Below are 26,372 nucleotides of genomic sequence, written 5' to 3' on the forward strand. Positions count from 1 at the left end.
ATGGGAGTGGGGGACATTTTTCACTGTGAAGAGGAAGTGATAGCAGGGGATGTGAGGTCAAGGGATGATTTTTTTTTTTTTTAAAGATGAGAACAATCTATGCTTATTTGGAGGGCAGTGAGAAAAGGGAGACATCAGGTCAAAGGCTTAGAAGAGAAAGAGGTGTTGGACTGAAGACCCCTGGGTGGGTGATGTCAAAATGGAGCAGGGCATGGCAGATGTGTACTTCTGGTAAGAAGACAGGCCCCTTGTAAGGAGGAGAGGGGAAGAAAAAGGCAGGAAGGAGGGCTCAGCAGCAAGGAGACATCCCCTTCCAATGGGCAGATGGCTTAGGTGTTAGCAGGGGAAGGATGTGCAGGAGAGATTGCCAACCTTTGGGTCTCTGTGGCTGCATTCGGAGGGGCTCCAGCTGGCACTGTGCTTTGTATCTCTGGGAATTTAAATGTCTGCTGACTGAGTGAAACTTCTCCTGGTTTTCACAGCTCTTGTCCCTGGGGGCATTTGAAGTTGTGCCACTGATTGCTGGGTGATCTGGCTTTCTGTAATGGAAAGCATTGTAAGTTACCTTTACATTTTAGGAAAGTAAATAGGTGAGTTCAGACAGATTGATGAGAAAATAACCCAAATTGGGACAATGAACATAACTTTGTTTTCAAAGACCCAGCTGTAGATGAGCCTGCCCTACCTGGTTTGTGTTGTTACCTCCTTTTTTTTTTTTTTTTTTTTTTAAAGAAGTATACAGCCTTACAGTTACAAACGTCATACACTTCATAATTACAACTTTAGGAACATGGTGATTCTTCCCACCATGCCCACCTTCCCACCCATACTCCCACCCCTCTTCCTCCTACCTCTCTTATTCCCACTCTTATTTTTTACTGAGATCTATTTTCAATTGACTTTATACACATATGTTTAACTCTATGTTAATTAAAGAGTTCAACAAATAATATTAAAAGAAGCCCTGTTCCTCAGTGGTCAAGACAAAGGCTGTTCAAGTCACTGCTTCTCAAGGTGTCAATTTCACTTCTACAGATTGCCTTTTAGGTGCTCTGTTAGTTATCACAGATCAGGGAGAACATATGGTATTTGTCCCTTTGGGACTGGCTTATTTCACTAAGTCTGATGTTTTCCAGATTCTTCCATTTTGTTGTAAATGACAGGATTTCATTTTTTTAACCACTGTGTAGTATTCCATCCCCTAATTTCTTTATCTAGTCTAAAGTTGACAGTCATTTGGGTTGATTCCATTTCTTAGCTATTGTGTATTGAGCTGCAATAAACGTGGAGGTGAGATAACCCTTTCATACACTGAGTTTTTTTTAACTTTTATTTAATGAATATAAATTTCCAAAGTACAGCTTATGGATTACAATGGCTTCCCCCCCACCATAACTTCCCTCCCACCCGCAACCCTCCCCTCTCCTGCTCCCTCTCCCCTCCCATTCACATCAAGATTCATAGGCAGAGTTAGACAGTGAGAGAGAGAGAGAGAGACAGAGAGAAAGGTCTTCCTTTTTCCATTGGTTCACCCCGCAAGTGGCCGCTATGGCTGGTGTATTGCTGCCGGCATGCTGCGCCGATCCGAAGCCAGGAGCCAGGTGCTTCCTTCTGGTCTCCCATGCGGGTGCAGGGCCCAGGGACCTGGGCCATCCTCCACTGCCTTCCGGGCCACAGCAGAGAGCTGGACTGGAAGAGGAGCAAGCGGGACAGAATCCGGCGCCCTGACCGGGACTAGAATCTGGTGTGCTGGCGCCGCAGGCAGAGGATTAGCCTAGTGAGCCGCGGCGCTGGCTCATATACTGATTTAATTTCCTTTGAGTAAATTCCCAGGAGTGGGATAGCTGGGTCATATGGTAGTTCTATATTCAGATTTCTGAGGTGTCTCCATACTGTCTTCCATAGTGGCTTTACCAGTTTACATTACCACCAACGGTAGACTAGGGTACCTTTTTCCCCACATCCTCACCAGCATTTGTTGTTTGTTGATTTCTGTATGAAAGTCATTCTAACTGGGTGAGCGTCACCTCCTGTTCTTTAAAGATTTATTTATGTACTTGAAATAGTATCTGGAGAGAGATATTTTCCATCTACTAGTTTACTCCCCAGATGACTGCAACAACCAGGGCTGGGCCAGGTGAAGCCAGGACCCAGGAGCTTCATCTGGGTCTCCCGTGTGGGTAGCAGCATCCCAAACATTTGGGCCATCCTCTGCTGCTTTGCCCAGGCCATTAGTAGGGAGCTGCATCAGAAGTGGAGCAGCTGGGACACAAACCAGTGCTCATGTGGGATGCTAACATTGCAGGTGGTAGGTTTACCCACTATGGCACAACACTGGCTCCTGTCATCTCCTGTTTCTCTCCAAGCTGATTCCTTCCTGGCCAACTTACACTTACTCTGTGTTATCTAGGAGCTTTCCAGAGATTATTTCTTGTCCTTGTAATGGTTACTAAATACACATTATTATTTATTGTAATGGTCTTACCTGACAGAGCTCTCTTTTTTGGCGGAGGTGTCAGGGCTCAGGCAGTCTTCCCAGGAGCCTGGATGGGGTGGAGTGTTCACTCACCCGAGGTGTGCTGTCAGCATCTGGCACTGCCTTCCTGGTCAGTGGTTCTTTCTTGGGTGCTCTCTCTTCCTCCCCTGGTTTTCCTAGACGTCGCAAGGACACTGGCATTCCTTTGTGCTTTGTGCGAATACTCGTACAGTGAATTTTACCTTTCCTGATCTTCTATCACCCTTCCTCTTTGGACACATAGAAGTGGCTTAGAGGTGATTTAGATCCATTGGTCCCAGTCCTGGCTCTGTCACTTGTTACCCAAGTGAAATGAGGTATGGGAGACAGTGGCATCTACCCTAACGAAGATGAGAAGGAGAATCAAATGAAGGAATATTCACACAGAACAGTACCTGGCAGAGAAGGTAACATCACTGCTTGTTAAATCAATCAAAATGCCCACAGCATCTGCCAGTATTTTTAATATATATTAATTCTTTTCATCATCTGTTTCTTCTATTGGAAGAACAAATGTATTTGTATTTATTCGTACCTCGGATTCTTTTATAAGATTTGAGATCTTTGCATTTTCAGTGATGAAAGCAGTGAACACTAGATGGCATCAGTGTAGGTGAATGCTGCCACTGCTTCAGAACCCTTGTCTAATATGGCTGTTATTTGGGAGCAAAAGGAAGTAGCATTGGAACCATTACTCACCAATTCATTGTGCAGCAGGATCAGATCCAATCTGTAACTGACTTCTGTTCTACAACACCAGAACCTTTGGGCAATCCATTTGCCTGACCTTCTTCCCTTTACAAAATAATAGTGAACTGTAGAGAATTTAAGATGGTGTACTTTAGTTGTGGCCATAACTCATGATTTAGATTTTTTGTTTTAGAAAATAAGAGGATATTTTCCTAAATCCAGTGTCAAAGATCCTGTATTAATTGCTTCTGATCTTACATGTAATACTAAGTATTTGAAACTGATGCATTCTTTTTCTTTTTAAAGATTTATTTTGTTTATTTAAAAGACAGAGTTACAGAGAGAGGTAGAGAGAGAGAGAGAGAGAGAGAGAGAGAGGTTTTCCATTTGCTGCAACAGCCAGAGCTGAGCCAATCTGAAGCCAGGAGCCAGGAGCTTCTTCTGGGTCTCCCACATGGGTTCAGGGGCCCAAGCACTTGGGCCATCCTCTGCTCTTTCCCAGGCACACCAGTGGGGAGCTGGATCAGAATTGGAGCAGCCGGGACTTGAACTGGCACCTATATGGGATGCTGGAACTGCAGGCCAGTGCAATAACCCGCTGTGCCACAGTGAAGACCACATACTTTTTCTTTTCTTTGACTTATGCAACAGTTCCATTAGTCTTTGCTAGCCTTCATAATGAATTTTATTCTTTTTAAAAAATTTTACTCATTTATTTGGGAAGCAGAGAGATAAACAGACAAAGCTTCAATCTGCTGGTCTACTTCCCAAATGCCCGAAATGGTTAGGGCTGGGCTGGAGCTGAAGCCAGGACCCAGCAACTCAATTCGGGTCTCCTGTGTGGGTAGCAGGGACCCAATTACTTGGGCCATCATCTGCTACCTCTAGGGTAGGCACTAGCAGGAAACTGGAGGCAGGAGTCAGAACAGGGTATCAATCCCAGTTACTCCGATGCAGGACATAGGCGTCTTAACTGGTGTCTTAATCACTAGGCTAAATGCAGCTCATGGTGATTTTGTTAAAGGAAGCTTCATTCTTGGAGGAAGAGTCCACCCAATAGTGCTATAAAGTCTTGTTCCTAAGAAGGCAACGGTATTAAAGTAAACAAAAGGAAACAGTCAGCATTCAAAAAGGAAGTCGTTCCGCTTTGAAAGAGAATCTTCTTTTTATAAATTATGCAAACCTAGTGCCTTCTTAATTGAAGATTCTGAATCCTATGAACACGATGAATATTTTCTGGTGTTAATATATTAATGGATGAAGTTGCTCTGGGCCATCTTTACAAATTCCCCGATTTCTCTTGCAGCTATACAGGACACTACATAATTAAGTTTAGGCAAACATAGCAAGTAGGTGACAGCTAGAGATAGAATTTCAAATAATTTATTTTCCATTCCATGCTTTATAGCTCTTTGTCAGTATTATATCTGTCTACACCTTGAATGTCCTTCTCTGAATAATAGCTGCATAATATATTGACAATGACATCTTAAAGTGCAGCGGCACCTGAAAATAATATACACTAAATCTCAATTTATCTGTAGATGAATGGGCTGCTAGGTATAATTGAGTGAATCTGGAGAGAGATGGTGCTTTCTCTGTTAATTATTTTTTAGTGATATAATGCACTCTTTGGTTACTTGAATGCTTCACTTCCAGTTTCTTTTCCCTTTTTATTCTGATGCTTAATACCTTTCCTTTCAATCTCGAGTGACAAAGCTCTTTTTTCTTGTGTTCCTTTCATGGCTCTTTCTGAGTGTTCTGAGGCTGGGTGTTTTGGGTGTGGTGGGGCATGGGTGGTGGGATGCTTGCCTTCTGAAACTCAAAAATCTCCTGAAGCCCTCCCGCAACCCTCTTTAGCAAGATTTCTTTGGGACTGAGGACAGCAATTCAGTTACATCAGGACAGAGACCAGGGTCTCATCTTGGGGACCCCATTCCTCTGTGAGTGTGCGCTGCAGAGTGGCCAACTCAGAGGAAAGCTCTTCGTAACTACAAAGTGGTAGGAAAATGGTTTTCAGGTTCAATTACTTCAGGGTCAGTAGGTTGCCTTGAATACACGGGATTTATCAAAAATTTACAGCAGCCTGTGGTTCTTTCAGGTTTTACCTTTCACCACTAAAGGAATAGATGAAAGCGATGCTCAGAGTCAAAGGTGGTTTAAACTCAAGCATACTGACTTTTCTTATTTAAAAAAAATGTATCACTTAGCACTCACTTCAGCCACCCCATCTCTGTTTTCTGCTCATCCTGCTCATCATTTGGGATGAATGGTCTTGCCCCACTGCTTTTATCTTCCTGCTTTTGGGTGTCTGCCTCTGTGTCTGTCTTTGTGCAGAACATGCCTTCCTGTTCATCTTAAAAACAATAGGTCCAAGATCTCTTTCTGTTCTCATTTGCCTGCACTGGTTTGCAGTTATTGCAGCTTTATTGCTGGTATAGCCTTGGATAACCCTGATGAACACACTTTCTTCTAGAAAAATCTTCTCTTTTTTTTTAAAAAAAATATTTTATTTATTTATTCGAGAGGTAGAAATACAGACAGTGAGAGGGAAAGATAGAGAGAAAGGTCTTCCTTCCGTTGGTTCACTCCCCAGATGGCCACAACTGCTGGAGCTGTGTTGATCCGAAGCCAGGAGCCAGGTGCTTCCTCCCAGTCTTCCATGCGAGTGCAGGGGCCCAAGCACTTGGGCCATTTTCCACTGCTTTCCTAGGCCATAGCAGAGAGCCAGATTGGAAGAGGAGCAGCCAGGACTAGAATCGGTACCCGTATGGGATGCCGGTGCTGCAGGCAGAAGATTAACCTACTGTGCCAGAGCACCGGCCCCAACAAGTCTTTTTGTCCTAACAGCACACTGGGATTTTCTGAGTTTCCCCCAGCACCTTTGATCCAGTGCTCACTCCTTGGCCTTCTGCCAGTTTCTCATGCCTCCATGGGTGGAAGACTATCTGGTGTCAACGCTCTAGGGGAATCTGTAACAGCTACCTGTAAGTGTTCCTTCATCTCAAGTCAGCTCTAGTGGTGCATCTGTCACCAGTGGGACTCCAATGTGATTGTTGCAATGTAGGTATAAACTCTTATCTAAAACTGAGCTCATCTTTTGATAAGTGATTTTGGTGGAAATTCCAGTTATGCCTTTCTTTTCTTTTCTCTTTCACATTCCACATCTCTGTCTTTGCTTCTCATCACCTTTTTCTTGTGTGACTCCCATCTTACATCCAGTCTGTTTGCCTTTCTATTAAATGCTGGCCAAGACCGAGGATGGGTAGAGTTTGGATAGGTGTCAGGAAGGGAGACGGGCATTCCAGAATAGGACAGGGTGGGTGCTTGTGATGAAGAGTCAGCGTCATGCTTGGTTTAGGATGGAGAAGGGTGCAGTGAGGTATGGGTAGGAAGTAAAGGAAATGAGACTTGAGCAGAGGAAATTTGGTGAAAGCTGTGTTGGAGAGAGATTGTTGGGCTTGGTTATGTTAATGACTAGGGTTGGCTCTTGGTGAGGTAGAGGTGCCAGGGTCCCAGGTATGAAGTCTGGGGGTTGGGGTTCTAATAAGAGTGAGGGAGAGGGCACCTCTGAAGACGGTTGGTGTCATTTCTGGAAATACTCAGCTTTGAGGTGCTAAGAAGACATCTGGAAGGAAATATCCCTTAAGCATTTGCAAATAGGAGACTTCACAGCGCTTGTGTGAGTGCACAGGGCTGGCAAAAGAAATCTGTGAGTCATAATTGCCTTTTCAGTTTTTACTACTTTTTCCATTCCTCATGATTCATTCTTTTGTACTTTAATGCTGTCGTGTTATTTATGTTAATAATAAACCTCATTTATCTTGAAGATAGCTTTCTGTTCAGCTGCCATGAAATCCTCAAACTTATTTTTCTCTGTGACAAATAAATGATTATAAGGCTATGGCTTGTCACAGTTTCATAACTTTGGACAAATTTATCTATTGCTGTGAGTTAAGTACATTAAGATTAACATTTTCCAGGTAGTAATGGTGAAACAGCATAATCAATTGAAAGAAATTTGAATTTGTGAGCCCTACAGTAATAGCTCAGTCAAGGGTTTTCTCTAAACCTAAACAAGGATGTCTGTTTATAAAGATTTCTTTAAAATTTTGTTTTATTATTTGTTTGAGAGGCAGACCAGCATACACAAAGGGAGAGAGAGAAGGAGAGAGGGAGAAAGAAAGAGAAAGAATGAATACAAACTCATTTGCTGGTTCACTCCCCAGATGCTTGTAAGGGCTGGGTTGAGGCCAAAGCTGGTAGCTGGGAACTCAGTCCAGGTCTTCCATGTCTGTGGCAGGGAAACAGTTACTTGAGCCATCGCTTGCTCCCTCGCAGGGTCAGCATTAGCAAGTAGCTGGAGTCAGGAGCTAGAGATGGCTATCAAACCCAGCACTGTGATGTGGGTTGCAGGCATCTTAACTGCTTAGCCAAACACCCATACAGGATGCCTGTTTTAATAGGAAAGCATAATGGTCATCACACTGAGCATAGTAATGGGCCTTTCCTTTTTCCACTTTCTTCTACTCTGACATGTCGGGAGGCAGCCAGACTCTTTGTTTTCAAGGCGGAATCACCAAAGGAATCCTGGAAATGGCTGAGTATTTCAGTTGAAGATTTCTTGTCCCCTTGTTTTAAACCAATGCTATTGGTAGCCATGGTGGGAGTTTGGATTCAAGCTGCAAGGCAACCCCTTACTACCTGCGGTACAAGTTGTTCACAAGGCAGAGAAGGTCAAGGCTCCTGCAGGCCTCTGCTGGTCCTAGGTGGAGTGGTCTTTAGTCCCATGGACCCTGATGCAGTTTAGTGGCTGTGAACAGTGGACCATCTGAGTCCAGGAACCATACAGCCCTTGAACTCCTTAGCAACGTTAAGCAGAATCTATACATTCCTGGTTTTATGGTTTGGATATGGTTTGCGTGTCTTCCAAGTCTTCTTGTGTTGAAATTCAATAGCCATTGGGGCTGGTGCTGTAACATAGCGGGTAAAGCTGCCACTCGTAGTCCCGGTATCCCATATGGGTACCGGTTCGAGTCTCGCCTGCCCTACTTCTTATCTAGCACCCTACTAATTCACCTGGGAAAGCAGTGGGGGATGGTCCAAATGCTTGGGCCCCTGCACCCACGTGGGAGATGTGGAAGAAGTTCCTGGCTTCGGGTCAGTACAGCCCTGACCATTGTGGCCATTTGGAGAGTGAACCAGTGGATAGAAATTCTCTCTCTCTCCCTCTCCCTCTCCCTCTCCCTCTCCCTCTCCCTCTCTCTGTAAGTCTACCTTTCAAAATAATAAATAATTTTTTGAAGAAATTCAATAGCCACTGTGAAGAATCAAGAGGATGGAGACATAATTCATTATATTCTTCAGAGATGGGCTTTGGGAAGTGATTAGGATTAGATAAAAGCATTAGGCTGGAGCTCCCATGATTGAATCCTGGTGAATTCACAAGCAGTGGAGGGAAGCACTCAGACAGACACCCTTGTTCCCTATCTCTGACCGTATGTCTTGGGATCCTGCCAGAGAGAAAATTGTCACCCGATGAGGCCCCTAAACCTTGCACCTCCCATGAGCTAAATTAAATCTCTTTTCTTCACAAAGTCAGCCTGCCTCAGATGTTTGATTATAGTAATGAAAAACAGACTAAGACACTTGGTCTTCTCCACAGACTGGAAAGCTGCTCTCTCTTCTCAAAATTCATCACCTTTCTCTCATGCCTTTGCTGGCTATAGATAACTAATGCTAATGACAGCAAAATGTATTAGGAGTATAGGAATAAAGGGAAGGCAGAAAAAAGCATGAATAATCCAAGCTTGTGTGATATAGTCTGCTTGTGTTACCGATACTCAGAGAAGTTACTGATTGTGAAGTTCACAGAACTAAAGAGTTGTGGAACTGAGCCTGGAATCTGAGGCTTGGATTGCCAGCTCAGAAGTCTTTTGTGAGAGCACACCGTCCCTAAGAATTTATCAATAGGGTTGCAGAAGTGCACAGTGTTGCTGCCTCTCTATTCTGCACTCGCCGTTGACCAGACACACCCCAGAGCACGTCTGCTCTGTTTGACTTTGAAGTTAGTCTGCTGAATCCCTTTGCCGAGAATAGACTACTCAGACCTCTGCTAAGAGGACTGGGAAGGGCTGCCTACCCTCCCTTGACTCGTTTTCTAAACCACGTACTTAGTATCCCCTTGCTTTTTAACTCAAACTCATTTATCTCCACTTGAGTTTGTTTAACCATTCCCTTTAGAAAACTGCATTCTCCAGAAAAAGAGAGGAGGAGGGGGAGTTGGAAAGAGAAGCAGACAAAGGAGAGATTGGGATTTAATTAAGGAACTGGTTCATGTGATTGCAGGGGGTGGCTAGTCCGAAATCTGCAGGGCAGGCTGAAGGCTGGACATGCATGCAAAAGTTGATGTTGTGGGCCAAGTTAGAAGGCGGCAGCTCAGGCTGTTTTTCTCTAGCTTTCTGGGGGTGGACTTCCTTCTCCTTTGTGAGGACTCAGTCTCTTGCTCTCGGACCTTCAACTGATTGCATGAAGATTACCCACAATACGGAGGGTAATCAGCTTTACCAGGAATCTTTTAAGTTTTAATCACATCTTAAAAATATCTTGACAGCAACATGTAGATTATTGTTTGATCTGATGATTGGGTGTGATAGTTTAGCCAAGCTGACACATTAAATTACTCATCCACACCTGTCAATCATTTGTTTCAGCTGGAACATCTGTGGTAGCCTCGTGGCGTGTATTGCAGCCTCCACTGTCTGCTGCCTTCCAGGCCAACCTCTGTATTGTCAGAAGGGCTTTGAAGGAATGAAGTGTTATGAAGGAGTCTGATTGATTGTAGGCAATACAAGTAATCTTTGTTGCATCAACAAATTGCTTTAGTGTTTCCCAAAATACAGTTATGATAAAATATAAAGCTCTGTGCAGTCTCATCCCTGTCACTGCCAAACTGTGTGCCCACTAACTGCCCACAAAAGTATGCTAAGTTCTTCAAATGTATTTATAACTTTCCTATGTCTGTGGCTTTGCTGTATGGAACAGAGCCAACATTAACACAAGGGTGCTTCAAAAAGTTTGTGGAAGAAAGACGTTTTTGTGGAAAAATTTTAGAAATCCATGCATGGTGCTTCCATTGTACACATTTTCCAAGAAGACTTCTTATGTAAGGCCAACTATGATAAAACTACAGGAATAAAGAAGGGCTTTAGGAGAGCAAAAGTTGGTGTGAATACTTTGGGCTTTTGAGATAAGCAAAGTCTTCGTTATGACGGGGAGAAAAGAAAGGGTGCTACAGATGTTTATTATGGGCTGAACTATATTCCCTCCAAATTCTTATGCTGAGGTCTGAACCTCACTATCTCATATCCAGGCGACTGGAGATAGGTAATTAAGTTATAATGGGGTCATTAAGGTGGGTCTTTTTGCCAGATGTCTGGTGTCTGTGCAAGGACAGAAGATTTTGACACAGAACCACAGAAAATGTGAAAACACAGGGAGGAGATGGTCATCTACAGAGGAGACAGGACTCAGAAGGCTCAACCCCATCGACATCTTGGTCTCAGATGTCCAGCCTGTGGCATTTGCTTATGGCAGCACTTGGAGACCAGTACTCACGGAGAGGGAAAGTATCTGGGGAGTAGAGAGAGTCAAAGCTTTGAGACAGCAAAGATGAACAGTGTGTTGTGCCTATAGATTACACAGTGAGGCTGCTACTACTGGGGTTGTAGCTGAGAGCTGGGCTGACTTCCAGAGTGTGTTGAAATTGGCCTGCTCCTTGAATTAACCATCCTCTAATGGTGTGGAAAGAGGGCCTCTGATATTTTGTTTGCTCTGAGAATAGAGAGAATGCGGTTTCAAGGGAAGAAACCAGTACCAGGACAGAGCTTTGCTTTGTAAAGCTGGGGTTGCTGTTGACTGTGAGGGCAGAACCTCTCCTGCCCTCGACTGCCAGGTCTCAGGTGGTTATTGGAGATCCAGGTGTAGAATGAGTGACAAGTGGTAGAGGTTTCCCTGTCACTTTCAGCTTATGTTACTGTGTTAGACATGTAGGGGTCATAGCAATCTTCTAGTCTCCTTGGTAGCTTGGGTTGGCTGAAGTACCATTTCTTTTCATTCCTCTCCCCTCCCCTCCCCTCCCCTCCCCTCCCCTCTCCTCTCCTCCTTCCCTCACCGACCTTTATCCCTTCCCTCCCTCCCTTCATTCCTTCTTTCCTTCCTTTTATTTCTTGTAAAATGGCCCATTTTAAGAGCAGTTTTAGATATACAAAATTGTCAACACAGTATAGAAAATCTCCATGTATCCTACACTCAGTTTTCCCTGTTATTAACGTGTTACATTAGCAGGCTATATTTGTTACAGTTACTAGACCAATAGCACCAAAATGTCATCTTTTGTTTCGATTCCGTTAGTTTTTATTTAATGTCGTTCTGTTCCCGGATCTCACCTGTTGACACTATGTTATGCAGTTGTCAAGTCTCCCCTCTTGGCTGGGACATTTCTCTGGGTGTCCTTCTTTTTGATGACTTGGACCATTTTGAGGAATGCTGATTAGGAGTTTCATAGAATGACTCCCAGTGAGATATGTCTGATGTGTTTCTTATGTTGAAGTGGAGGCTACCGGGATGAAGAGCACAAAAGCCATTTTCAGGATAGATGCATTTCAGGATAGATGCATTGTATCATTACATGGATGCAGGCCTTGATCAGTGCTAGCTGGGTCTCTCAACCCTGTAGTCACTATGTTTTGCCCCATTTCTGTACTCTGCTCGTGGAAATGAAGTCACTGTGTGCAGCACACACTTGCGTGGAGACCCTTAATGCTTTTAAACACAGAAGAGTATGAAGTGGTATTTTATTTTATTTTTTAATTAAACTTTTATTTAATGAATATAAATTTCCAAAGTACAGCTTATGGGTTACAATGGCTTCCCCCTCCCAAAACTTCCCTCCCACCCACAACCCTCCCCTTTCCCGCTCCCTCTCCCCTTCCAATCACATCATGATTCATTTTCAATTCTCTTTATATACAGAAGATCAGTTTAGTATATATTAGGTAACGATTTCAACAGTTTGCCCCCATATAGCAACACAAAGTGAAAAAAAATACTGTTGGAGTACTAGTTATAGCATTAAATAAGAGTGTACAGCACATTAAAGGCAGAGATCCTACATAATATTTTTTTAAAAAATTAATTAATTTTCTATGCCATTTCCAATTTAACACCAGGTTTTTTTTTTCATTTCCAATTATCTTTATATACAGAAGATCGATTCAGTATATAATTAGTAAAGATCTCATCAGTTTGTACCCACGCAGAAACACAAAGTGTAAAAATACTGTTTCAGTACTAGTTATAGCATCACTGCACATTAGACAACACTTTAAGGACAGATCTCACATGGGATGTAAGTACACAGTGACTTCTGTTGCTGACTTAACAATTTGACACTCCTGTTCATGGCATCAGTAATCTCCCTAGGCTCTAGTCATGAGTTGCCAGGGCTATGGAAGCCTTTAGAGTTTGCTGACTTTGATCTTATTCTGATAGGGTCATAGTCAAAGTGGAAGTTCTCTCCTCCCTTCAGAGAAAGGTACCTCCTTCTTTGATGGCCCCATTCTTTCCACTGGGATCTTCCTCACAGAGATCTTTCATTTAGGTTGAAGTGGTATTTTAAGAATAGGTGGGAGTGAGGATGTTGCTGAGTTGTAAGAAGGGGCAAAGACAAAGCTATGCATTTTTATTTTTTAGTTTATTAATGTTTTGTTTCTGAAAAAGATGCTCCCTGCCCCCCCCCCCCCCCGATGTTGTTATAAAAAATGTTGGTTTGAACTCTGTAATTTGTCCAATAAAAAGACTTTCCAACCTTGGACCTAGACCTTCCTTGTTGTTTTAATTCAGACATTCTGTTCTTATCTATACCATTGTTGTTACAGCCAGAGGAGGCAATATTAAGACCAGTTTGTCTTTTATTAATAGTTGAGAAGTTGTAGAACATTGTTTTCTTAAAGGCAGTGCCTTGACAGGCACATTTCTTGGGTAGTTACAGTTCATGTGAGTCTTTCATAGCCTGACCCAGCTTGGCTTCGGGTATGGTGGTTCTGGTATTAGTTGAGAACTTTATTACCTCCCTCTAGTGGTCAGTTTTATAATCTCAAATTATACTTGGTTGAACTCAGCAGTGGAAAAATAAAATTTGTGGCAATCCTTATGATAATTACTATTACTGCTAAAATAAACAGTGGTTGAATCTTAACTTTATCTCCCTGGATTATATGTATTTTTTAAAGGAGGCAATGTTTTAAGCTTGAATATAATTACAACTTGATTAAAACTTAGAAGATCGTTTATGAGGCAGAGAATTTTCCCTAGTTACTATTATACTAAGAACCTCAGTAGCCATTTGGTTTTTAACCATGGAGCTGAATTTGGCTCCTGCAAGTGTTTTATTAGTGCTAGAGGAGCAAGTGCATAATCCAGGTGAACCTGAAAGCTGCAAAGCTTTATGAGGTTAGGAAGGAGCCCTCTGGAGCATTGTTTGTCATTTCTTCAGAGATAAAATTTATCTCCAAGTGCTGGAAATGGCCTTCGTATAGAGCTTTACATTGGCGCTCAGCATTTTACCATGGCTTTAAAAAGCTGTAGCATTAGGGCAGGTGTTTAGCCTAGCAGTTAAGACGTAGATTGAGAGACTGATGGCCAGTATTGGAGTGCCTGGGCACAATACTCAGTTCTGGCTGCTGATTCCAGCTGCCTGCTAATGAAGACCGTGGGAGGCAGAAGGTAACTGACTGGGTCTCTGCCACCTAGTTTGGAGACCTATTTTGGATTCCTGGCTCCCACCTTTGGCCCAGCCCAGCCTGGCCAATTTTGGGCATTTGTGGAGTGAACCAGTAAGTGGGAGTTCCCCTTTTTCACCCTGTCTCTCTGACTCTCAAATAAATAAATAAAAGAAAAAAAACCTTTTTAAATGACTTAAGTAGAGTTATTTTTTTTTTTAAATATGACATTTTTAAAAGTATGCTATCTCTGGATATTCTGAGTGAGTTGAAATGATTGACCAGAATTTGTCACAGGCTTTGGACATTTCCTCATGGAAATACTGGATGATGCAGGGTCTGGTTACGCAGGTACTGATAATGTGAATTAGTGCTCGTGTTTGTGCTCAGACCTGGAGTGTTGTCCTGTTGAGTTGCAGAGGGGATGAGGTTTAAAGAGACACAGATCAGCGCAGGTGAGATCTGTGAGCACTCCTGGCTGTGCCCTCCCAGGTCAGGAGTGATACTGAACTCAAGAGGCAGTGATCCAGCAGCCCTTGTTTCTGTCCAGAGGCATGAAGGAAGGGATCCATACCGAGAAGGCACGCCGGGGCAGGACTTGGAGTCTATTTGTGACACAATTTAAAAAAAAAATTGAAAAAAATTAGTAAAAGTGAATGAGAGATCTTCCATCTGCTGGTTCACTCCACAAATGGCTGTAATAATCCAGGCTGGGCTGTGTAGACATCAGGAGCCCAGAACACCAGCTGGGTCTCTCATGTGCATGGCAGGGCCCCAAACACATGAGCCATCTTGTGACGCCTTCCTAGGATGCATTGGCAGGCAGCTGGATTGGAAGTAGAGGAGCTGGAACCCAAGCTGGTACTCTAAGGCGGGATACTGGTGTTTAAATGATGGCTTCACCTAGTGTGCCACAGCACCTGCCACTGTGACCCTCTTGTTGGGCGTGCTGACATAAACGTAGCAAAGGAGGAAGCAGTTTTGCATTTCAGAAAAGCTCCTGACCTAATGGGATCTGTTCCTCCCTGCCCTGCCAGCTCCATCTGATCCACTGGAACTCCACCCTGTTTGGGAGCATCGACGAGGCCGTGGGGAAACCACATGGCATTGCCATAATCGCCTTGTTTGTTCAGGTAAGCGGTCGGCTGGGATCACTGTACCATCTGCGGGCTTATTACTTATTCGTTTTGTGGGACTTCAGGGGTGAAATGTGCAGGGAAAACTGATCCTTCAAAAATAGAAATTGACAGAAACATGTAAAAATAGGAAACTCGAGCTTTGTCATTTGTGGAGGTTCAGCTGTGTTCACTGGTGGACAACAGTTCATGGATTTATTAGAAATTTTCTTCCGGGTCTTTGGGGAAATGATTCAGAAAGTGTGTCTGGAAGGTGGAGTTCATTTTATGTATGAAAAAGAACTGCAGAAAATGTCGTTAGACCCTGGCTGACTTCAAAATCTATGAAAAATCATTGATGTAATCATGTAGTGGATTACTTTAGCTGTTTGTTATGAGCGATTTTTCACTCCGAGGTACTTCGAAGTGTCTTTTAGAAAACACGGATAAAACAAGATTGGCAATGACCATGGCAGAGGTAGATAATATGAAACATAGACTCACACTCTGTAGTGAGCCAAAGGTATTTAAATTCAGCAAACATGAAATCAGACCACATGCATTAGAAAGTAAAAATTTGATCTGGTTCTTAAGGTGTGTCTTTTTAACTTTGTCTTACTTGATGTCATAGAAGATTTAGGGGTAAAATTTAGCTCCTACTCCCTGCCTCCTGCCCCCAAATATTATGGAAGAGGAACCAAGCCCCAGAGAGGTCAGGCGTTTGTTCATGGTCACACAGTGATTTTTTTAAAAAAAGATTTATTTATTTATTTGAAAAGCAAAGTACAGAGAGGAAGAGGCAGAAGCAGAGAGAGAGAGAGAGGTTTTTCATCTGTTGGTTCACTCCCCAAGTGGCTGCAACAGCTGGAGCTGGGCCAATCCAAAGACAGGAGCCAGGAGCCCCTTCTGGGTCTTTCCTGTGGGTGCAGGGGCCCAAACACTTGAGCCATCTTCTACTGCTGTCCCAGGCCATACCAGAGAGCTGGATCAAAGGGGAGCAACCGGGACTCGAATTGGCACCCATTTGGGATGCCGGCACTGCAGGTGGTGGCTTTACCCGCTATGACACAGTGCCGGCCCCTCACACAGTGATTTAACCTGAGCAGTCAGGATTAGAAACCAGGTCTTCAACTATGTGGGATTCTGGGCTGCTTCTGGATAACTATGGATTAGAGCATGATTGTCAGCAAGGAGTCTTCAGTAATTTAGTTTCTCAAAGAGAGTTGGGTCACAGACTCTTTATTTATTTATTTTTATTTATATTTATTTATTTATTTTGGACAGGCAGAGTTAGACAGTGAGAGAGAGAGAGAGACAGAGAGAAAGGTCTTCCTTCTGTTGGCTCACCCCCCAAATGGCTGCTATGGCCAGTGCGCCGCACCGATCCGAAGCCAGGAGCCAGGTGCTTCTTCCTGGTCTCCCATGCGGGTGCAGGGCCCAAGCACTTGGGCCATCCTCCACTGCCTTCCCAGGCAGACCAATGCAAGGAGCTTGTTCTGGTACCACTGTTATGTGGCCTTGCAGGGTTCAGATGTGGACTGTTCACAGTGTGCAGTCCGACAGATGTGCACGCAAGGAGTCAGAGGCACAGGCATCCAATGCCACATTGTGGTTCAGCGAGTAAGGTAAATAACTGTTCATTTCTGCTAAGGCTGGGTGAAGCCAAGGTGCAGCCTGTTCCAGATCCAGGCTCCTGGGTTCATGGGTATGTTTACAGTGGGTGTTCTTTTTTTTTTAAAACTTTTGAAAATTCACTTTCTGTTTTCAGAGCCTGTCTCAGAAATTCCAAGTACTAGGAAAATAATTGAAGTCAGGATCATTTTGAGCTGATGGGCCCAACTTAGGTTGTTTCTTTCTCTCTCCCTCTCTCTCTCTCTCATTTGAAAGAAAGAGTGAGCAGGAGACAGAGAGAGGGAGAGAGAGGGAGAGAGAGGGAGAGAGAGAGAGAGAGAGAGTTTCCTCATCTACTTGTTCACTCCCCAAATGCCACAGTAGACCCCTGACTAGAACTAAAGCCAGGAACCCAGTTCAGATCTCCCACTTGGGTGGCAGGAATGCAGTCACTTGAGCCATCACTGCTACCTCCCAGAAAGTGAGACTCAGGAGCTGGAGTTGGGAACTGAACTGAGGTGTTCCGATATGGGACGCAGGCCTCTTAACCAGTGTTATAACCGCTAGGCCTAGCATCTGCCTCCTCTGTTTTCTTTGGTGCTGGTTCACTTAGCATGTTTCACATCTGGTTAGCACTAGGAGAAGCAGAATCTGTACAGGCTGGCAGCTCCTCCAGCTTCTTATAGAGTATATCTCCAAAAATTTATGTGGGAAAAGGAAAGCAAATGCAAACTGTGATTGTTTATCTGAGGTCATAAACATTCTCTGCTGTTCCCCCCCATCATCATCATGGGCCACTGAAAGTTGGTGGAAAAAGTAGAAGTCAGATTGAACTTAGTGCCGTAGCTCAATAGGCTAATCCTCCGCCTTGCGGCGCCGGCACACCGGGTTCTAGTCCTGGTCGGAGCACCGGATTCTGTCCCGGTTGCCCCTCTTCCAGGCCAGCTCTCTGCTATGGCCCGGGAAGGCAGTGGAGGATGGCCCAAGTGCTTGGGCCCTGAACCCCATGGGAGACCAGGAGAAGCACCTGGCTCCTGGCTTCGGATCAGCGTGGTGCGTCAGCTGCAGCGCACCTACCGTGGCGGCCATTGGAAGGTGAACCAACGGCAAAAGGGAAGACCTTTCTCTCTGTCTCTCTCTCTCACTATCCACTCTGCCTGTCAAAAAAAAAAAAAAAAAAAAAAGCTAATTGTTAAATTTGTTGATAAAGTCTTAAATTTCTTTGGTGCATTTTGTTTACTAAAAAATGTGATGTTTTCAAATAGAAGGGTATGCAAAGCATATTCTTGCTTAAGAATAAAAATTTGGGTATAGAATTACAAGTAGAGGTAATCAAGAAGTGTCCTGATTTTGGTAACTTTACATGTCCATTTTTCTGAGTTAGTGAGATTTTTTAAACATTGTTAAAAAATCTTTGTAACGATATTCTGTAGATGCCAAAGGTAAAACAGTTGAGCATGCCCAGAGCTTTATTTATTTATTTGGAACCCAGAGTGAACAGTGACAGAGAGATAGAGGCTGGGAGGAAGAGGCGAGGGTGAGAGAGACAGAGAAAGAAAAAGAGGGCCTGAGCTTCCCTCTGCTGGTTCACTCCCCACGTGACCATGGCAGCCAGGGCTGGACCAGGCTGAAGCCAGGAGCCAGGAACTCTATCTGGGTCTCCTGCATGGGTGGCAGGGTCCCAAGCACTTAAGCCATCATCCGTGGCTCCCCAGGTGTATTAGCATGGACCTGGATGAGAAGTGGAGGAGCTGGAACTTGAACCGGCACTCTCATATGAGATGCAGGCCTTGCACACAGTGGCCTAACCTGCTGCACCACAATGTCTGTCTCGAGTAGCTTTAATTCAGAAATATTCTTTACGTTTATACTTAACAGTAACTTAAGATTTGATATGCACAGCCCAGTGAGTGGTACTCATGCACAGCAAGATGAATTTAGAATGGATTCTTGGGTGTTTCCTATCAGAGACTGTATTGTGTTAACTGACCAGCTTTGTTCTTTTAGTAGATGCTGACCTGGTTCTGTCATTTAATCCCTCTAGAGGGACAGACCCTCGATTCTGTTAGCTGCTTTGAGTAAAGCCTGAGTGTTTAACAATGCTGTGGTTTCTGCTTTATGCATTTCAGATAGGGAAGGAGCACGTAGGCCTGAAGGCTGTGACCGAGATCCTTCAAGATATTCAGTACAAGGTGAGTTGTTATTTAAAAAACAATAGAAATACAGGTCATATTCAGGGTCCCCAAGACCATCTATAAGCTTGATAATTCACAGGACTCACAGGTCTCAGAAAAACTGCTTTACATAGAGTTTGTTTGTTTGTTTGTTAATTTATTTGAAAGGCAAAGTTACAGAGAGGCAGAGGCAGAGAGAGAAGTCTTCCATCTGCTGGCTCACTCCTGAAATGGCCGCAATGGCCGGAGCTAGGCTGATCCAAAACCAGGAGCCAGGAGCTTTCTGCAGGACCCTCACACAGGTGCAGGGGCCCAAGGACCTGGGCCATCTCCTACTGCTTTTTCAGGCCATAGCAGAGAGCTGAATTGGAAGTGGAGCAGCTGGGACTTGTGAACTGGTGTCCACATGGGATGCTGGCACTACAGGTGGCGGCTTTACCCACTGTGCCACAGCACCGGCCCATCTGTTTAGGGTTTATTACAGAGCAGGATTACTTTGCTGATTACTGATCAGCAAAGGAAGAAGGCACATGGGGCAAAATCTGACAAAGAACAGGTGCAAACTTCCTTGAAGTTAACCAGGTAGTTGCCTAGGGATACCCTCCTTCCCCTAGCAATGGCCTGAAGTGTTCTATCCAGGGAAGCTCACCTAGGGATTTTATTAGAGTTCAGTCATGCAAGCGCAAAGTACCTACATAACTGCCCTCAACCTCTTGAACTCTGGCAAATCGCACCCCTTCCCCAGTGATCCACCATGAATCACACTGTCAGAATGAACAAACCTGGTACAGAGTGAAGGGCCACCACAAAACACACCAAACACTGGAGTAAGGGAAAGGTTTATTGTTGGGGGTGGGGGAATCTGACAGGAGGGAGGGGGAGAGTGAGGAAAAAGAGCCTATGCAGGAGTGCAGGCCTGGTTATAGCCTTGCAGGGATGAGGGGGTGGGGGCAGTCAATCCTGTTAGGGTGGGGGTAGAGTTGACACTGTGGTTGGGCCATTTGGTCACCTGACTCTTGGTAAGCCAGGCTGGGTCCTGGAGAGACTGAACTCAGTGTACAAGATGGCGACTGGGCCAGAGCCCAAGATGGCATCTGGGGCTTGGGACCAGATGGCATCATTTCACTTACATTCCCCCCTTTTGTTTTTTATAAAGCAAGTGTTGTATGGGATTATATCTGCCCCAAAAGCTCAGGACTGGTGGAGGGATGATGATCTATCTTCTAGAGCTGCTTCCTGATGACATGAGGCAATGAGTCATTCTCTACTGGTGGGGTGATGTCTCAAGTTGTGATCTCCTGGGTGGGGAGCCATGTATATCCCTGTAGCAGCATTTAGTTGACCACCTGGTTGGTTCCATTATCACCTCCGATAAACACTTAAAGAGACAAGGTAGTATAAAAGCCAGACTGAGAACAGCAGCCAACGGTCCTTGGAGTGTCATTAACCAAGAGGTGAGAGGGCTCCATAGGGAGGAAGAGAGGAGAGGCTCTCTGGACCCTAGGGCAGACTGTACAATAGATGTGACAATTTGTTGGAGCTTTTTAACATTTTGTTCTGCCTGGCCCAATTGATTAACATAATAGCAATATTATTTTCCCAGAAAAACACAAATTTAAGCCGTTATAAGGTCCAGAGCTCATCTGTTTTGTAACACTACATCTGCCAGTGAGGAGATCTGATTTTGGAGGTCCTGAATAGCATCTGTCAAAGCTTCAATGGATCTGGTGACCTCCTCTTGTAGTTGTTGGAGTTTTTCTTGGAATCAGTTAGTAGACAAAACATTGTGGCCTAGAGCAGTTCCTGAGACTACCACTGAAGAGAGGGAAGCTGCAAAGCTGATTCCCACCAAGATTGGAAGAAAGATCACTCGTCTCTTGTGGGTAGAGGGATTAATCTGTAAAAGGACCTCTGAGTACTCATATAATGTTGGATGGGGGATAGAATCACTAACACACATGGACTGGGTGTGGAGCTGTTGATACAGGTGTATAAGGTATAATTACAAAGAAATGAAGTTCTAGGTGGACTAGACAGGGAAGCTGTGGAAGTGCTGGTTATATTGCTAACATAGGGAATGTTATGTGGCATAAACTTATTGAGTTGTTTTGTTATGTTAGTAATCCAACATGCTGCACCTTGTCCTCCTGAATGTAGAGGAAGATGACCAATGATTTTCTGAGGATTGAGAATAGAGAAGTTTATAGAAGCAGAAACATTAGTGAGTAGGGTTGTTGCAATGGGAGTTTCCCAAATGGGAGCACATATAAAGCATTGCTGTTGTTAAAGGGCCTAGGATATAGAATTGGGTAGTTGATAAAGTAGGGTGAGAGATATATTGATGACTTGTAGCCATGTTAAGGGAGGTTTAGCCAGGTTAATTAGTTGATTAGGTGTTTGGAAGACTCCTTTACTGTATCAACCACCACATCTGTGGGAGCTGTTGGAAGCTGGGTGTAGGCCCTGATACTTTTTATGGTTCCATGGGGATCTTACATGTTAGAACCAGTACATGAAGTGATAAGATTCCTTGATTCCATCTTGCCAGGCCTGAAGGTAGGGGTTAGTTACAGTGAAGGCTAAAAAGGGGTTGGACTTGGTGGTTTCTGTCTACCCATGGCCTCCAAGCTAGAGTGTTTTTAAGTTGTGGCAGGACCTTAGAGAATTGTTTTTTGGGGAGGCCATATCTGTGGTTGGTATAGTAGTTCTTATAGGACCATGATGAGCACCCTTTACAGTAGGCATCGGTACAAAATCCCATGTTGTCCTTAGTTAGGCAGAGATAATATGGATTTGCTCTAAATTGAGATAAATGATATCTAGCCCAGTCAACCCAATTACATGAGCAGTCCTGAGCAAAATCAAAGTACGGAGTGATAGGGCCTGCACAGCCCATGATGGGGCAGAAGGTTGTGTTCAGTAATTTAGCAGGAGTAGAAATGATGTAAATCTGAAATTGTCACATGTAACATGTTCTAGAGGCTAGTGTGGATGCAGAACAGACACAAAAGGGTAGAAGAGATGGGAGTATTGGGAAATTCATCGTGGTGTATGGAAGAGGCAGTGAGACAATAAGAGAAGGTACAGCAAAGTGTAGATCTCAAAGGGAGTGGAGTCTGAGGAGGTTCCCTGGAGGTGTAAATCTTCAATATCTGAAAGGAGTCAGGAGGGGTGGATGGATGGAGTGTGTTTGCTATTCCTCCCACAGAAGTTGTAGGAAGAGTTGATAGTGGTATGAGAGAAGCTCAGTACTTATCCAGTGTTAGAAATGGTAGGGGGCTGGATGGTCACTGTTTCTTGGAGGCAAGTTCACAGAAGAGTCTGAGTTTGAGGAGCTTGGGTCCAGGTAAACTTGGCTGTGAGTCACCCTGTGGGAGTAACTGTATAATGGGGGAGGGGGATGCTTAAGGTGGGAGAAGTGGATCCAGTGGGGGTTCCCTGTAACTTTGCTGCTGTGGGAGTAGTGAGAATCACCCGGTAAGATCTGGTCCATTTAGCTTGTGGTTTAGTGGGAGGAGAGGACAAGGAGTGGTGTGAGGAGGACAGGAAGATCTTGTCTCCCACTGTAATAGGAGAGAGGCTGTCTGAGGTAGTTGGACCTGGAGCCGGGCAGTAGTTGTCTGTATATTTCCATAACTCTCTTCAAAGATATTTGAGGAGAGATGAGAGTAGATGGGGCAGCAGGAGTGGAGATTGAGAGTATATAGCCGGAGGAACCAAGGGACGTCCATACATCAATTCAAAAGGCAGAATATTGAGAGGTTTTTTTTTCAGAAGGGCCCTCATACAGAGCAGGGCCAATGGGAGAAGTTTAATCCAGGCCAAGTGGAGCTTGAATTAGAGCTTGGTCAGAGCATTTTTCAGTGTATGATTTGTCCTTTCTACTTTTCCTGAGGATTGGGGGTGACAAGGGGTGTGAAAATGCCAGGGGATGTTAAATGCCTTGGTAAGTAGCTGAGTTATCTGGGATGTAAATTTGATACCATGGTCTGACTGGAGACCCCAGAGTGGGGAACAATCACCTGAAGTAGGCTGTTGGAAACTGTTAGTGTCCATTTGTTAGTAGTTGGAAAGGCCTTGACCCACCCAGAGAAGGTATCTACCAGTACCAAGAGATATTGAAAGCACTGTACATTGGGCATATGGGTAAAGTCAATCTGACAATCAGAGGCTGGCAGGTGTCCTCTGGCTTGATGGGAAGGGAAGGGTGGGGGATAGAGGTTTGAATCAGGATTTGTTTTTTCATGTATGGAACATGATGAGATGAGTTGTTGGAGATATTTGGTATCTTCTGCTATAAGTGGAAGAGATTGTTTGACAAACGATAATAAAAAGAAATGTTGGGATGAAACAAATGGTAGAGGTAGAATAAGATGGCTTGAGTGGAGAGCTGTTGGGATTGTTGGTTTTGAGGATGGTTAATCAGTATAGAGGATGGAGTAGAGGGCGAGCTGGAGGAAAAGGAAGACAGTGCCGCCTGACGAGCCACCTGATCTGCCGTTATTACTGGCTGTGGTAACAGAGTTGTCAGTCTGATGAACCTTTAGAGTGGACAAGTCCGATTTCTGTTGGAAGATGGGCTTCTTCTAAGAGAGGGGTTATGAATGTAGCACTGGAGATGGCTGTCCCCTTAGTGTAAGAAGGCCCCTTTCTTTCCATATCACTGTGTGGGATAGGAGGACATGAAAGTGTATTTTATGTCAGTATAGACAGTGATGGTTTTATTTTTTGCCAGGATGAAAGCATGGGTTAGAGCATAAAGCTCAGCCTGTTGATTAGTAGTATTGAAAGGGAGTGGTCCTGCCTTGACTGTATTGGTGGTTGATACCACAGCATACCCTGCCTTTTTATTTCCTCATGAAAGATGGAGCTACCATTTGTGAAGCAGACTAGAGTGTGGTTAACAAGGGGACCCTCCTGGATGTTTGAGGGATGAGGTGGTAAGTGTTCAATAGTCTCAATGCAGGAGTGAACAGGAGCTGAGTGATCAGGAGATGGAGGAAGAGAGGGAAGGTGTTGCAGTTGATTTCTCAACAATGTTGCAGTGGATTCATTTCTGAGAGGAGGAGTGTGGTGGGGGCAAGAGGTGCAGAGTCACCACACAGACCCCGGGAGTCAGGTGAAAGCAGGCTTGAGGCAAGCAGCCCGCAGACTCGTTTATTTCAGTTAGTACAACAGCTTATACAGTCAAGACCAGCCAATCCGGTCAAGGGGCGGTCTATGCCCCAACCAATCACAGCCTGTTGCCAGGAAGTTTCCAAAGCCATCCAATCACAGCCTGTTGCCAGTCAGGCTCTTGTCGCCAGGCAGTTTCTGAAACCATCCAATCACGGCCTGCCGTCAGTCAGGCTCTGTTGTCATGTGGTTTCCTTTGTTGTTATGTGGTTTCTGAAGCCATCCAATCACGGCCTGTTGCCAGGCAGTTTCTGTTGTCAGTGGCCATCTTGGCATGAACTTTTCACCTCAGCAGCCATCTTGGCATGACCTTTTCACCTCAGCGGCCATCTTGATATGACCTTTTCACCTCATTCCGCCACAGGAAGGAGAGTAGTTGATTTAAGGGGAGGACAAGGTTTAAAAGTGAGGGTCCTGGGGCCAGCGCTATGGCTCACTTGGTTAATCCTCTGCCTGCGGTGCCTGCATCCCATGTGGGTGCCAAGTTCTAGTCCTGGTTCCTCCTCTTCCAGTCCAGCTCTCTGCTGTGGCCCAGGAAGGCAGTGGAGGATGGCCCAAATGTTTGGGCCCTGCACCTGTGTGGGAGACCAGGAGGAAGCACCTGGCTCCTGGCTTCGGATCAGTGCAGCGCACCAGCCATAGCAGCCATTTGGGGGGTGAACCAATGGAAGGAAGACCTTTCTCTCTGCCTCTCTCTCTCACTGTCTAACTCTGCCTGACAAAATAATAATAATAGTAATAATAATAATAATAAAAAGTGAGGGTCCTTAATTAGCACCACCTGAAGGGCCAGAATGTGAGATGGTGGGAGACTGGAGGCCTTTGTAAGTTAGAAGTTCTGATTGATGATGTGAGGAAAGGATGGTAAGTGGTGAACCAAAAATGAGTTTTTTTGACTCTCGTATGAGAACTGCTGCTGAGGCTAACGTGTAAATGGGGCACCCAGCCCTTGACTGTGGGGTCTAATGTTTTTGAGAGATAGGCTTCAGTAGCAAAAGAGGGACCAACTTGATGGCCGAGAACCCCCAAGGCCATTTCTTGGTTTTCAGTGACATAAGTGAGGAGGGACCATATGAGATCTGGTAAGTGTAAGGCAGGGGCCCATAGAATAGCCCATTGGAGTGGGCTATTCTGGGACCCCTGGGGGAGTATGGTCCAGGTCAGGTGAATGGAGACTTGAGTGTCAGGATCAGTCCAGGTGAAAAAAAATATGTCCTGAGAGTTAGGATATAGAGGAATGGTTAAAAAAAAATGTATCCTTTAGATCCAGGATGGAGAAGTGAGATATGAATGCTGGGATAGAGGAAAGGAGGTGTATGGATTGGGGACCCTGGTTGTATGGGTACTACCACTGCACTAATAAGGCAGAGGTCTTTTTATTTATTTTATTTTATTTTATTTTTGACAGGCAGAGTGGACAGTGAGAGAGAGAGAGAGACAGAGAGAAAGGTCTTCCTTTGCCGTTGGTTCACCCTCCAATGGCCGCCGCGGCCGGCACACAGTGCTGATCCGAAGGCAGGAGCCAGGTGCTTCTCCTGGTCTCCCATGGGGTGCAGGGCCCAAGGACTTGGGCCATCCTCCACTGCACTCCCTGGCCACAGCAGAGAGCTGGCCTGGAAGAGGGGCAACCGGGACAGAATCCGGCTCCCCGACCGGGACTAGAACCTGGTGTGCCGGCGCTGCCAGATGGAGGATTAGCCTATTGAGCCACGGCGCCGGCCAAGGCAAAGGTCTTGTACCAGATAGATGGACCCATTAGGTTTTTCACCCTAATATTGATGTGTTATGGGGAGCTAGTCTTTCACAGCAGGCCCTGGTGGAGGAGCTTGGAAATCATAGGCTTTAGACCTTGAAGGCTGAAAAGGGGCAGAGGGTACTATGGCTGGAAAGGAACTGTGGAGGAATCTTGTAACTTTATTTGTATGAGAGGATGATGGGCCGCCACCGTAGGGTGACTGGTGTCCCATACCCACAGGTTGACAATGACAGGGCCCTGAGGTAGGCAGGGTGGCTGGGACTGGGTAATTTTGAGAGAGAAGTAGTAAAAAGGGAGGTGAAGGCAGGCTGGAGGACTGGGCCAATGGCCGGAGGGTGAAAACCACTTGAACACCAAACTGATAGAATATGTCTCTTCCCAGGAGTGGGGTAGGACATTGAGTATGAGGAGAAAAGAGTGGGAAAAGGACATTGTATTAATCGTGCAGAACAGGTTGGGAGTCTGTAGGAGCTTGTAAGGTTTCCTTCCAACCTGACTATGGAGGTTGAGATAGTTAGAGGTTGGCTGCCAATACTCGGTAAGGACGGAGAAGTT

At 44.8% G+C, this 26,372-nt stretch overlaps 1 protein-coding gene across 2 annotated transcripts in view; it reads left to right on the forward strand.

The window, feature by feature from the left end:
• CA8 (carbonic anhydrase 8) overlaps nucleotides 1-26,372 on the forward strand; it is a 112,608-nt gene that overhangs the window by 43,220 nt on the left and 43,016 nt on the right. The window contains exons 4-5 of one of the 2 annotated variants that reach the window (XM_062188460.1): nucleotides 15,024-15,119; nucleotides 18,842-18,904. In XM_062188460.1, the coding sequence (XP_062044444.1) occupies nucleotides 15,024-15,119; nucleotides 18,842-18,904 (159 nt within the window). The remainder of the gene's footprint in view (nucleotides 1-15,023; nucleotides 15,120-18,841; nucleotides 18,905-26,372) is intronic. The other variant, XM_062188461.1, reaches the window with a different exon arrangement.

This window comes from Lepus europaeus, chromosome 4 (assembly GCF_033115175.1).
Source record: "Lepus europaeus isolate LE1 chromosome 4, mLepTim1.pri, whole genome shotgun sequence".
Lineage (NCBI taxonomy): Eukaryota > Metazoa > Chordata > Mammalia > Lagomorpha > Leporidae > Lepus > Lepus europaeus.